Here is a 14,084-nt window from a genome sequence, read left to right on the forward strand (position 1 = left end):
ACACGTCCGCTCCCGGCAGCGGGAGCCACTGACTGAGGTCACCGGAGTGCATTCAGGCAGCGCAGCTCCGGAGACCTCCTTTACGGCACTGCTGTACCGTGGGAATTTCTCACGATACAGCAGGGCCGTAAAGGAGCTAACCGGAGCAGCGCTGCCTGAACTCCGGTGAACCCTTACGGCCCCGTCATTCTAGCGGCGGCAGCGGTTCAGAGCGGTCACATTCTATGTGGCTGCTCTGAACTGGAGATCTTCGTGGGACACTCGTGGACTGCTACGGAGGGGTAAGGATAAGGTTGTGGTTTATTATTTTATATTTTATTACAGGAGATCGATGGCTTCGGGGAATTAGGTGTCTTGGTGAGTATAGGTGTAGTTTTTTATTTTTTACTTTATTTTAGGTGGCGATCGGCGGGGACAGGTAATGTATGAACTAATTTATTGTAGGTAACCACTGGCCACCAATGACATGCATTTAACATTTATTGGGGACACAGTAGGGCAATTTAAATAGCAGGATCAGTCTGATGGGAACTACTGCTCCCATCGAGCTGATCCTGCTGGCAGGAGTGGACGGGGGACAGACATAGGCCGATGGGAGTAGTAGTGTCACATCGGCCTATGTCTGCCTGCACGCACACACCCGCACACACACAGCACACACCCGCACACATCGCACAGACACCGCACACACCCGCACACATCGCACAGACACCGCGCACACCCGCACAAACATCGCGCACACACCCCGCACACACACTAATCATGACGGGTCTGGGAGGTGAGGCTGACCTGTGCGGCCGTGGGAAAGTTCATGTGAGTTCATGCAGTCAAGCATGAACTCACATGAACCCTCTGAGGGCACCGCGGCTAATTCAAATGAACAGCTGATCGGCATCAGCTGATACCTCAGCTGTTCATTTGAAATAACCGGCGGGAAAGCGCAGCACAGAACGGGAAAGCCGGCGGTGAAGTCTTTTCACTGCCGGCTTCCCCGCCCGGGTCCTTTGCTCCCCGCTCCTTGGAGCTGCGCTCCCCGCCCGGTCCTAACTTACGATCGGGATGGGAGGTGGCGAGGGGAGCGGAGGATCGGGGTGGGAGGCTGCGGGGAAGCAGTATGGGGCTGTGTGATTGTTTAAAAGCCGGCGGCTTTATACCGCCCGCCGGCTTTTAAACAATCAGGAGAATTCTCCCCCGCTGGGATGGCATTCTGATGACAGGCTGGATCGCGCTGCCATCCAACTTGTCATCCTTCACAGACACTGCAGAGCGCAGGCATTATGGGAACTTCCGATTCCGGTATCCGATATTGTAAAAGTATCGGAATTAAGTATCGGAATTCCGATACCGCGAATATCGGCCGATACCCGATATTACAGTATCGGAATGCTCAACACTAGTTATCACCAATCCATGGGTTCCACAGGATCAGTGATAACTTATTGATTGTTTGGGTCCGATCATTGGAAAATGCACTGAATGTGGAACTTTTATCCCTGACAGGACACTTAGTTATCCCCATTTTAAAATGGAGCTGCACCTGGGACATCTGACTGCAGCCTCATTCATTCTCTTGGGGGCTTCCAAAGGAAAAGGAGCAGCGCTCGCAGCCACTGAGGGAATGAATGGATCGGTGGTCGAATTGCACATGAGCTGCAGTCAAATGGCGACAAAAGTTCCACATTCTGCCGATTAGCTCCCTGCAGTCAGACCCCCACCAATCAATAAGTAATCATTGATACTGTGGAGAGGTCATTACTTGTTTTCACCGGAGAACCCCTGTAAGTGCATCTCTGCCGCTGTGTTCCAAGTATTTAATCTCTAAGGCCACGGCTCCACTCTCAGTATTCGGTCAGTATTTTTTCTCAGGAGTGGGAGCCAAAATCAGGTGAGGAACAATCAGAGAAAAGGTAGAATAGAAAAAAGTCACAAATTCTGCATTTATCACCCACTCCTGGTTTTGGCTCCAACTCCTGAGAAAAAATACTGACCGAATACTGATAGTGAGGCTGTGGCCTAATGGAAAAAATTTTCTCCTAGTTAATATCAGCGAGAACAAATGACCACCATACACAACACAATCCACTATACCAACAACAATAATTCCACATGCAAGGAACAAATACTGCCACACCATTACTAGACCGCATATTACCACCACATATTGACCGAATAATACCACATACAAGGAACAAATACTGCCACACCACTATGACTGGACCACATATCATCACCACAAAGTGACCGAATAATACCACATACAAGTAGCAAATACCACCACATCATGACCAGATTACATATTACCACCATATAGTGACCAAATACTACAATACTGATCATGAATACAAACCACAATACTGTTATTACCACCAGTGATGTTATACACCGGAGCCCTGTATATAGTGTCAGTGTACAGGTAATACAGGGATCACCAGGGACATTATACAGAGGAGCTCTGTATATAGCGTCAGTGTACAGGTAATACAGGGATCACCAGTGACATTATACACAGGAGCTCTATATATAGTGTTAGCGTACAGGTAATACAGTGATCATCAGTGACATTATACACAGTAACTCTGTATATAGTGTATAGTGTAAGTGCACATGTAATACACTGACTCACCAGTGACGTTTCTAGTTTAAGTCCTTCATCTTCGCTCTTCTTCTTCATCTGGCACAGGCTGCCATCACTTCTTCCAGCCAGGACTCATCTCTGCAGAAAATAACACACAATTATCAATAAGTGATCTCTTCAAGGGCACATTCTACACTTTTCCCCAACTTCTACACTGCGGCAGATGAAGAAAAAAAGTGGCATAATTCCACCCTGCACAGTAACAGGATCCCCCTTTTGTCCCCCTCCCCCATGGAAAACCGTTTCTTAAAAAGTAAATAATATTACAAAAGTAATAATGTCCCTAATTGGACCCTAAAGTAATAATGTTCCCCACTTGCCACCATGAACTAATAATGCATGTTCGTCAATATGGCCCCCAAAACAGTAATTAAGTTCCTTATCCAGCCTGGACCCACATGTCCTGTGTCCAGCCTGGCCCCCCATGTGTCAGCCTGGCCCCCCATCTGTTCAGCCTGCTCCCCCTCATATCAATCCAGGCCGCCATGTGTCCAGCCTGCTCCCCCTTATATATCAATCCAGGCTCCCATGTGTCCAGCCTGCTCCCCCCATATATCAAACCAGGCCCCCATGTGTCCAGCTTGCCCCCCCATGTGTCCAGCCTGCTCCCCCATATATCAATCCAGGCCCCCCATGTGTCCAGCCTGCTCCCCCCAATATATCAATCCAGGCCCCCATGTGTCCAGCCTGCCCCCCCCCACATATCAATCCAGGCCCCCATGTGTCCAGCCTGCTCCCCCTTCATGTGTCCAGTCTGCACCCCCCTTCATGTGTCCAGCCTGCTCCCCCTTCATGTGTGACACCCCAGGGGTCTGGTTGCCACAGTAATAGAGATATTATGTCTGAGAACAAGTGGGAGGTTTCTCTGGTCAGGATCCCTAAACATGCAACACGGCCCACCCAGACCTGGGAGGGGAGGAATCTGCCCTTTTAAACTGGGTCTGGGGCGGGATTAGAGCAGACAGAGACGGAGTCAGAGCCTGGAGTTCAGTTCGAGACACAGGGAAAGCAAGACCAGGAGCTCTGTAGGAGCAGTAGCAGAAGTCCAGGGGCTGGAGCTGAGCAGAGTTCGCCCTGGACGAAGATACTAAAGCCGGACACAGGAGTCCGAGGCTGTGGGGACTGATATACACCCAGCAGCAGAAACCAGCCAGCAGGGGATTCCAGGTACTCTGGCCATAGAAGCCCGGAGGCTCAGTCACAGAGAAGGGACCAGCGCCGCCATCCAGGAGCGGAGGCTAACAGAAGGCCCCAAGTCACCAGCCATACGGGTGAGCACCACACGGTATACTCAGGGACGCGGGCTACTTGTAACCGCTGACAGCAAGGTAGCCAGGAAGAGTGCAGATAAACGGGGAGGCCTACAACTCCACCTGGCCAGGGGAACTCCTGCTTGCTCGCAGACTGACCAGGCCCCTTATACTAGCCAGTACTCCCGGGAGGGTCTGCCTTGTACCATCAGTAAAGACCCTGAACTGCACCACACGTCTCTGTGATTCCTTGCCGCACCAGCACCATTAGTACTGGGACCCTCACACCATCACTCCCATCATCTTCCACCTTAGCTACCCTGAGGCAATACTCCTCCCGTGGGGAGTTATCCCATACTCGGCTGCGCAACTAACATCAGCCTCAGCGGTCGGCAGCGCAGCGGCGGTCCCCACTGACCGCAATCCACGGGTGGCGTAGTCGGAAACTTATTACAACATTTAGACTGCCACTGGTTTGACCGCCCTGGGCACGGACCGGGTCACTGCCACGGAGAACTACAACCCCCAGCGATCCGGCTCCGGGTATTCCCCCTGCACAGCAGCAGCAGCACAGGCCCAGGGGGCGCGTCAACTTTGGCGTAGTCGGCAGGATTTCGTGCCCGCAACCACCACTGCGTGCCTGAAAAAGAGACTTTTAAACTTACCTGTGGTGAAGTTTCCCACCGTCCGGAGCCGATTCCCGCCATCAGACGCCATCTTGGACCATTTCCCGCCGTCTTCTGCCTTCTTCCCGCCATCCGCAGCTGCTTCCCGCCTTCGGACGCCATCTTCGGGACGCCGCACGGGAAGAAGAGGGGCGTGGACGCCGAAAGCGCGCGAGATCCGAAGCTCCGCCCCACGCTCCGCCCCACGCCCTGACGCTGCGCAAGGTCCTGGAAGGGAGGAAGAGCGACGCTGACGTCATCGGAGTGCGACGCCAGGTCCTCAACCCCGGCGATCGACTGCGGAGCCGCGGCCTACGGAAGAAGAGCATCGCAAGGTAGGCCACGGTCCACTAGGGGGGAAGGAGGATGTCGGACACCGAGGGGAGCTCCACTGCCACAGCCACCGCCAGCGCAACCACTGCAGCAGTTATGCCATTCACCATGCCCTATATCCCGGGGCAACCTGCCTACCCCAGCACTCAGGGGAGTCACATACCCTAAATGACTTTAGAGGAAGACTGGATAGCCTCTTCCAGGTGTACCCCCTCACAGAAGAGCAAAAAGTGAGCATCCTGGTGGCCCAATTAATCGGGGCAGCCCAAAGGGAGGTAAAGTCCTGGCCACCTGGGAGGAAGAGGACTGTCAGAGAAATACTAGCCCGGCTGAAAGACACATTTGATACCCGCACCTCAGCCGAAATAAAGCTCAGATTTTACGGGTGTAAACAACGGGCACATGAGAGTATAAGAGACTATGCTTTAAACCTACAAGAGGCCCTGAGAGCCATTAAGCAGGCAGACCCTGACAGCGTGGGAAATGAAGATAAGCTGTTGACTGAACAATTTATTGAGGGTCTACTGTGCAATGCCCACCGAACCCAGTTGCGGGCAATGGCCTTACAGGACCCTGACCTGGACTTTGCACAGTTCAAGGACAGAGCCATCCGGGTGCTCCGAGAACCGGCACCAGGTGGCGCTGTGACCCACAGGCGCCCTGCTATCACTTACCACCAGGAGACGGCGCCCTTGTCTGCAGGGCCTGTGGGAGCTGATGCGCAGGCTTTAAACAGTGACCCGGCTACAGACCTGCACCATCAGGTCCAAGAGCTGATTAAGAGCGTTGCCGCGCTAACCAGAACTGTGCAGTCTTTACAGGTCTCTTCTCCAGGAAAGATCCAGCTGGCATCCGGACCAGAGGATGTCCCGTGGCGCCGACTGAGGAGGACCCCACCGGCCAGAGGAAGACCCAGTGACAGATACAACGAGGACGGACGACCCATCTGCCGCCGCTGCAATCAACCCGGACATGTGGCAAGGTACTGTCATTTAAACGGGCACAACCTGGGGTAGAGGGCCAACCCCCAGGCATAAGACCATCAGGCCCATCAAACTGGCGTGATAAATATGTAGGGGGACGTCCAATCTTGCCTGTGGTACTGGATGGCATTCCTATGAGTGCCCTACTAGACACCGGGTCACAGGTCACCACCATCCCGTACGTGCTCTTCAAGCAGTACTGGAATGACTCGGACATAACCCGCTACCCAGATGACGACCTGAGTATCATCGCCAGCAATGGTCAGCCAGTGCCGCAGGTGGGATTCAAAGAGGTGACCATTAAGATCGGTAAAGTCGAACTGGCGGCACAAGGACTGATAATAGTGGACATAGACCGTCATGAGAGTCACCCTAGAATAACCTTGGGAACTAATGTGATTGAAAATTGTCTTGCAGAGGTGATTCTCATTTTACAGCAGGTTGCCAAGAACGCCAGTTCCGGCCAGCAGCGTGTGCTCCAAAAAGAGATCCGGGCACTGATGAAGCGGCAACAGGTGGAACTATCTGGTGGTGAGATAGGTAGCGTGAGAATGTGTGACCCGTTCCCTATTGCCATGCCCCCAAAAAGTGAGATGATGATTTGGTGCCGGGCAGCTATTGGTCTAAGGGGTAGAGACTACCAAGCAATGGTAGAACCCGTCTACTCAGACAGTAGGCCCACCATTTTGACAGCACGGGGGGTGGTCGATGTACGCCATGGGAGGGTGCCCGTTCGCATCATAAATATCGGGGAGAGAGAAGTACACCTGCCCCGGTATGCCACGCTAGCCAAATTGTTCACCATAAACCAGAATTCTGTACAGGCCGTGGAACCCTTGCCTCCATCTCAACCAGAGGAAGGTAACGGCTCTAAGAAACCAATGGAGGACTGGTGTCAGCAACTGCATTTGGGTACTGACTCCACTCCCTCACACCAGAAACAGGGAGTCTATCGGGTGGTTCAAGAGTACGAGAGAGTGTTTAGTAAACACCCGCTGGACTTCGGGCGAGTAACGGGGGTAGAACATCACATCCCCACGGGAGACCATCCTCCCATAAAGGAGAGATACCGACCCGTACCCCCTGCACACTACCAACACGCCAAGGGGATGCTAAAAGACATGAAGGAGGCTGGGGTAATCAGGGACAGCTGTAGCCCCTGGGCAGCTCCACTAGTCTTACTGAAAAAGAAAGACAACACCATGAGAATGTGTGTAGACTACAGGAAGGTCAACCGTATCACACACAAAGATGCGTACCCGTTACCAAGGATAGAAGAGTCCTTAGCTGCATTAAAATCTGCTAACTTCTTCTCTACTTTGGATCTCACTAGCGGGTACTGGCAGGTTCCTGTAGCAGAGGCGGACCGGGAGAAGACCGCATTCACCACCCCGATGGGTCTCAGCGAATTTAACTGTATGCCGTTCGGGCTCTGCAACGCACCAGGAACCTTCCAACGGTTGATGGAATGCTGTCTGGGACACCGGAACTTCAAGACGGTCCTGTTATACCTGGACGATGTCATCGTCTATTCCAAGACCTACGAGGACCACCTGAAACACCTGGCAGAAGTGTTCGAAGTTCTGGCAAACTACGGCCTAAAGGTGAAACCCTCCAAGTGTCACCTCCTGAAACCAAAGGTGCAATACCTGGGACACGTGGTGAGTGCTGACGGAGTGGCTCCTGACCCTGATAAGATCACCGTGATTAAGGACTGGCCAAGACCCTCCAGCATAAAGGAAGTGCGGCAGTTCCTCGGGTTGGTAGGCTACTACCGAAGATTCATTCCCGGTTTCACCAAAATGGCAGCCCCTATGCAGGACCTCCTGATAGGTCAATCTCGGAAAGCCAAAAACCAGAAGCCGCCCTTTAGGTGGGAAAAGCTGGAAGAGGAGTCCTTCTGCCAGCTGAAGATGGCCCTCATGGGGGATGAAATCCTGGCATATCCAGACTACAGCCAGCCCTTTATCCTACACACGGACGCAAGCAACATCGGGCTAGGAGCCGTACTGTCCCAGATCCAGCAAGGGAAAGAACGGGTAATCACGTACGCCAGCCGAAAGCTACGGCTCACGGAGAGGAACCCTGAGAATTATAGCTCATTCAAGCTGGAGTTCCTGGCAGTAGTGTGGGCAGTGACCGAACGTTTCAAGCATTACCTTGCCTCCTCCAAATTCACCGTGTACACGGATAACAACCAGTTGACACACCTGGACACTGCAAGGCTCAGTGCCCTGGAACAGAGATGGATGGCCCGCCTGTCCAACTTTGAATTCACCATCAAATACCGGGCAGGACGCTCAAATGCCAACGCGGATGCCCTGTCTAGAATGCCGAACTTACCGGACGTAGGGGAAGATCCAGAAGATCTGGAAGAAGTTGAGCTCCCTGCGTTCCATCGTCATGGGATTACCCTGTATTCCCACCGTGTGAAGGACAGGCGCTCCGTGACGTTCAATCCCTTGCCCCACTACAACTGGGCGGAGACGCAAGACAGTGATCCCGCAGTCCATTTGGTGAACGAAATGCTGACCCAGGCCGATGCCCGTCTTGACCCAGACGCTCCGGAGAAGACCAAGCAACTGTGGAAGGAGAAAAGTAAGCTGTTCCTCTACAGGGAGAAGCTGTGCCGGAGAATGGTTAACTCTCGAATGCATGAGTTGACCTGGCAGGTAGTGGTCCCAAGACGAGACGCGGCTATGGTTCTGGAGGCATACCACAACGGAGCAGGGCATTTCGGATGGAAGAAGCTGGAGTTCTTGTTGCGTGAACGGTTCTACTGGGTAGGCATGAGAGGAGCCATCGAGAGGTGGTGGAGAGACTGTGGCCCGTGTCACCTGAGAAGAAAGGACCGTGCCAGCCAGAAGACTCCCTTGCAGCCCATCATCACCAGACAGCCACTGGAACTGGTAGCCCTGGACCATGTGAAACTGGCTCCAAGCAGATCTGGGTATGTCTACGCCCTCACAATCGTAGATCATTACTCCCGGTTCCTGGTGGTGGTCCCGGTCAAGGTCTTAATGGCTCAAACAGCAGCTAGAGCCTTCCAGCAGCACTTCTGCCGTCCACACGGGTACCCGGACCAAGTGTTGACAGACCAAGGACCAGCCTTCGAAGCGGAGGTCTTCCAGGAGTTCTGCAACCTGTATGGCTGCAAGAAGATAAGAACAACGCCCTATCACCCTCAAACCAATGGACTCTGCGAGAAGATGAACCAGGTGGTCATAGATCTGCTAAAAACATTGCCCCTGGAAGAACGCAGTCTGTGGCCTGAGAAACTGCCCGATCTGGTGGACCTGTATAACCACATCCCTGTAGGTTCCACCAACTGTACCCCGGCTTACCTAATGAGAGCAAGACCTGGTAAGCTGCCTATTGACCTGGATATGGGAGTCCTGACGCCTGAGGACACCTCGCCAGAGGCAGACTGGGATACAGAACGGCAGCAGCAGTATCGGAAAGTACAGGAGAGCGTCGAGCGAAGTCTGTCTCAAGCTAGAGAAAGGCAAGAGAAGGCTTATAACCAGTATGCTCCCGCTGTTCCCCTGGTACCTGGAGAGCAGGTCTTGAAGAGGAAGAGGCGGCTCCACAAGTTGGACGACCAGTGGGAGAAGGACCCGTACACCGTACTGCCATCAAGCCATGAGAACCCAAAAATCTGCGTAATCAGTAAGGATGGAGGAGAAACCACAGCCATTGTCTCCAGAGACCACCTGAAGAAGTGTCCCGAGCAGCTGCAAAGCCCTGAAGAAGATCAAGAAAACCCTCAACCCGCAGAGGAAAGGGAAGAAATGATCAGTACCGTACTCGGAGACTTCCCCCGGTCTTGGACACAAGTAAACGGCGCTGTCGTGGTACCCGTCCTCACCTTTCTCCAGCCAGCCCCGCAAGTGCCTACAGAGGAACCGGTAGAGCTGGAAGAGCAGCCGGCCCAAGAGGCAGAAGAGTCCACACCAGCAGTACAGGAGGATCAACCCTCTGCTAGTAGTGAGCCTGCTGTGCCCCTAGTGAGCCAAAGAGTGCGCAGAAAGCTGCCCAGCTTGCCCACAACACCTCCTACACCCTGTAGTGCAGAACCAGTTAGTGAGCTCCGTAGATCCACTAGAGTCACTAGAGGTCAGATGCCCGCTCGCTGGAGAATCTAAACCAGTGCACTGTAAAGTTGACTGTTTATTGAAAAATGTTTATGGTTTATGTTTGTTGCCTGTTACTAATTATGTTTCTCAGTTACCCTGCAGATTTATTTGGACTAACAGGTTATGGACACTGGATAACCGGAACAGTTTTGTAGATAGTTGCACCTTGGTGCCTCTTGTGAAGACGGCCGCGGAAGAGAAAACCTGTCTGGCGTGGCCTCCTTGCGGCCCAAAGTAGTTAGTCTACCCTTGCAGCCACGCCCAAGGACAGCGCAAGGGGTTTGCTTTGGACAGGTCCCCTATTCTGTGCCAAGACTTCGCCTTGTTGGGTGATATGGACACCCGGTCACGGAAGCGCCGTGACCTCTACAGACTAAAGTTTCTTGTGAATATGTTATTGTATTATTGTTATACCTTGTATTTATGTTTCTTTAAAAATGTGTTTAGTCCCGGAGTACTAAAATTTACTAGGGGGGAATGTGACACCCCAGATGTCTGGTTGCCACAGTAATAGAGATATTATGTCTGAGAGCAAGTGGGAGGTTTCTCTGGTCAGGATCCCTAAACATGCAACACGGCCCACCCAGACCTGGGAGGGGAGGAATCTGCCCTTTTAAACTGGGTCTGGGGCGGGATTAGAGCAGACAGAGACGGAGTCAGAGCCTGGAGTTCAGTTCGAGACACAGGGAAAGCAAGACCAGGAGCTCTGTAGGAGCAGTAGCAGAAGTCCAGGGGCTGGAGCTGAGCAGAGTTCGCCCTGGACGAAGATACTAAAGCCGGACACAGGAGTCCGAGGCTGTGGGGACTGATATACACCCAGCAGCAGAAACCAGCCGGCAGGGGATTCCAGGTCCTCTGGCCATAGAAGCCCGGAGGCTCAGTCACAGAGAAGGGACCAGCGCCGCCATCCAGGAGCGGAGGCTAACAGAAGGCCCCAAGTCACCAGCCATATGGGTGAGCACCACACGGTATACTCAGGGACGTGGGCTACTTGTAACCGCTGACAGCAAGGTAGCCAGGAAGAGTGCAGATAAACGGGGAGGCCTACAACTCCACCTGGCCAGGGGAACTCCTGCTTGCTCGCAGACTGACCAGGCCCCTTATACTAGCCAGTACTCCCGGGAGGGTCTGCCTTGTACCATCAGTAAAGACCCTGAACTGCACCACACGTCTCTGTGATTCCTTGCCGCACCAGCACCATTAGTACTGGGACCCTCACACCATCACTCCCATCATCTTCCACCTTAGCTGCCCTGAGGCAATACTCCTCCCATGGGGAGTTATCCCATACTCGGCTGCGCAACCAACATCAGCCTCAGCGGTCGGCAGCGCAGCGGCGGTCCCCACTGACCGCAATCCACGGGTGGCGTAATCGGACACTTATTACAACATTTAGACTGCCACTGGTTTGACCGCCCTGGGCACGGACCGGGTCACCGCCACGGAGAACTACAACCCCCAGCGATCCGGCTCCGGGTATTCCCCCTGCACAGCAGCAGCAGCACAGGCCCAGGGGGCGCGTCACATGTGTCCAGCCTGCACCCCCCTTTGTGTGTCCAGCCTGCACCCCCCTTTGTGTGTCCAGCATGCTCCCCCTTCATGTGTCCAGCCTGGCCCCCCATATACCCACAGGCCCCCATACGTCCATCCAGGCCCTCCCCCATCCCATATACCCATCCAGGCCCTCCCCTAACCCATATAACCATCCAGGCCCCCCATGTGTCCAGCTTTCCCCCCCCCAAATATCCATCCCATACATTAAAAAAAAAATCAAATACTCACTTCCCCCATTCCCTCCAGGTCATGAATACTCAGCGTGCTCAGAGCAGAGGGCGGTAGTGATGTCACCTCGCCCTCTGCCCTGAGATGTCAGAATCAGGAGACACTAACCTCACTGGAACTGCGGGAGAGCTGGGTATCTGAGAAGGAGTTGGGGGGGGTTCTCGTTCTCCCTCCAGGGAAAGGCTCTCCCTCCCCTGACTGATGGGCCCAATAGCGTGCCGGTGTCCCTTCCCCCGGGGCCCCAGCACTTGCCTGGGTGTGCTGTGTGATGACGCTGGCCATCGCGATGGGTCAGGTCTGCGTGCGTGCTCGCGCCCCTGCCTCCCGATGTTTTAAAGGGCCCGCGTCCCTAAAAAAAAAAAAATTCTCTACCCTCTTCCTCTCTTTCTTTCTCTGGGGCGGGGCACACCGGGCAGTCCACCGGTGCCCCGCCAGACCAGTCCGACACTGACTGTACATACTGTAAATTACTTATTGGTCACTAAAACAACAGTGGAGACTGTCCCATTATTTTTAAGATTATTGTCCAGGTTCTCTCTAAGAGCGCACTGGTCAATCACTTTCATAACAAAGAAATGTATTTTCTTTCATTTTTTTTTTATTTGCAGATATGTATAAAATTCTAAAATCACATTTCATTTTTGCTAGGCTAGAATAAGGTCAGGTGTCCAATCAAAGAAAGCTGAAAAATGCAACAATGAAAATGGTAAGACCCATAATTTACATATTAAATCAGTAATAAATCATAGTAAAATATGGGACTCGTAAAAGATTACTTATCGTGCATTCATTTTGTAATATACAGTAAGTGTTGATCTGCACATTGATGTTGGGTTTTGTGACTCTAGATGGGGGCTTTATCTTCTTGGATGAGAAAATTTCATCTTAAACTACATTGAAAGGAAATCTGTCAGCAAAACAACCCGTATTTACCTGCAGCCATATTGGTGATCTGCAGGTAAATGCAGTTTTCTCCATATGTGGTTGTCTAATTGGAAGTGTGTCTACAAGAAGAAAAAAATGAAGTTATATTGTGCGATTTATGTGTAATGTGTATGTGTAATAGTTAACTGCCAACCCTACCACACCAACGGCTGCAATAAAAGTATAACTTCATTTTCTACCTCCAGCCACATTTTTCTATTAGACAGCTACACATGTTTAAAATGGTCAAATATGACCTAGAATTAAAACAATAAATAGTTGAGACTATGTGCCACTCCTATGATGGCTGCTCAAATAGGGTTCCACTCCAAATTAAATAATAAAATGAATTTGACACTCCAAATAGATGCAAAATATAAAGTTTTTATTGTTCAGATTTTCCTCTGTGTGCAATAGTTAACGTTTTGGCCTATTGTGGCCTTCTTGAGAGCTACAAATTACCAATAAACTATAAGTATATATCATACAAAAACCAAACAAAATAAACAGTATTCATTATGCATTACATATGAGGATTAGATCAATGGTATAAAAAAGAACTAGGATATTTTTCAACAAAGAACTATACTCGCCATGTATTTGTTGAAGTTTATAGCATACGAGAATGAAGGTAACTCCATCACTATAGGTGAACAATGGTACACAATTGCAATATATTTCATAATAAAATATTAGAACAAGTCAATATATTGTGGTGGCTTTGTGGTTTATAAAAACAAACTCATGGTCAAAAAGGGAGAGTAGAGAAATGAAAAACTGGTTTACCAGTCAATTGTTCAGAAGCAAGCCTACGTTAGATGAGAGCTGAAAAATAAAATGGTGCTCTATATTAAGGTGATTAAAGAGCATATGTTAGAGCTTACCGTATGCCCAGAGATGTGAACTGCGCTGTGGAGGGATGGCGTGTGAGAAATGACGCTTGGGTAGCGCACTTTTGTGTTGAGTAATGGTGCTGACTCAGAGGAGAGATGCGTATCTTATATAGTGGGACGCCGTTATTCCCTATGCGCAGCACTTCCTGCATGTGACGTGTTTCCGGTTGCGGCCCGATGTGATGTGCGAGAGTTAACGTCACCAGAAGTAATGTATTACAAGATTTTATGTTGCCTCACGGCACCATATTGGTGGGGAAAAGCTCAAATTCTGGGCTGCTACCGACATCACATTACTGAAGATAACTTATAGGCAAATATACGGCACTGCACAGCGACATATTGGTGAAAACAAGGGAAGATAGATCTGGTTATACTAGCAGATGGATATTAGTAATAAATGAAGAATTAAAATAATGAAATTGAGTTGTCAATTCAAGTCAATAACTTGATGAATCACTACGTCAATATTAGGTGTTTTCT

General features: G+C 51.3%; 1 protein-coding gene across 1 annotated transcript in view; it reads left to right on the top strand.

The window, feature by feature from the left end:
• LOC141252676 (multidrug and toxin extrusion protein 2-like) overlaps nt 1-14,084 on the top strand; it is a 577,502-nt gene that overhangs the window by 560,839 nt on the left and 2,579 nt on the right. The window contains exon 16 of the mRNA XM_073670545.1: nt 12,433-12,490. Coding sequence (XP_073526646.1) covers nt 12,433-12,490 — 58 coding nt within the window. The remainder of the gene's footprint in view (nt 1-12,432; nt 12,491-14,084) is intronic.

The sequence above is a fragment of the Phyllobates terribilis genome, unplaced genomic scaffold (genome assembly GCF_046119375.1).
Source record: "Phyllobates terribilis strain yellow unplaced genomic scaffold, ASM4611937v1 Scaffold_2__4_contigs__length_985480577, whole genome shotgun sequence".
Taxonomy (NCBI): domain Eukaryota; kingdom Metazoa; phylum Chordata; class Amphibia; order Anura; family Dendrobatidae; genus Phyllobates; species Phyllobates terribilis.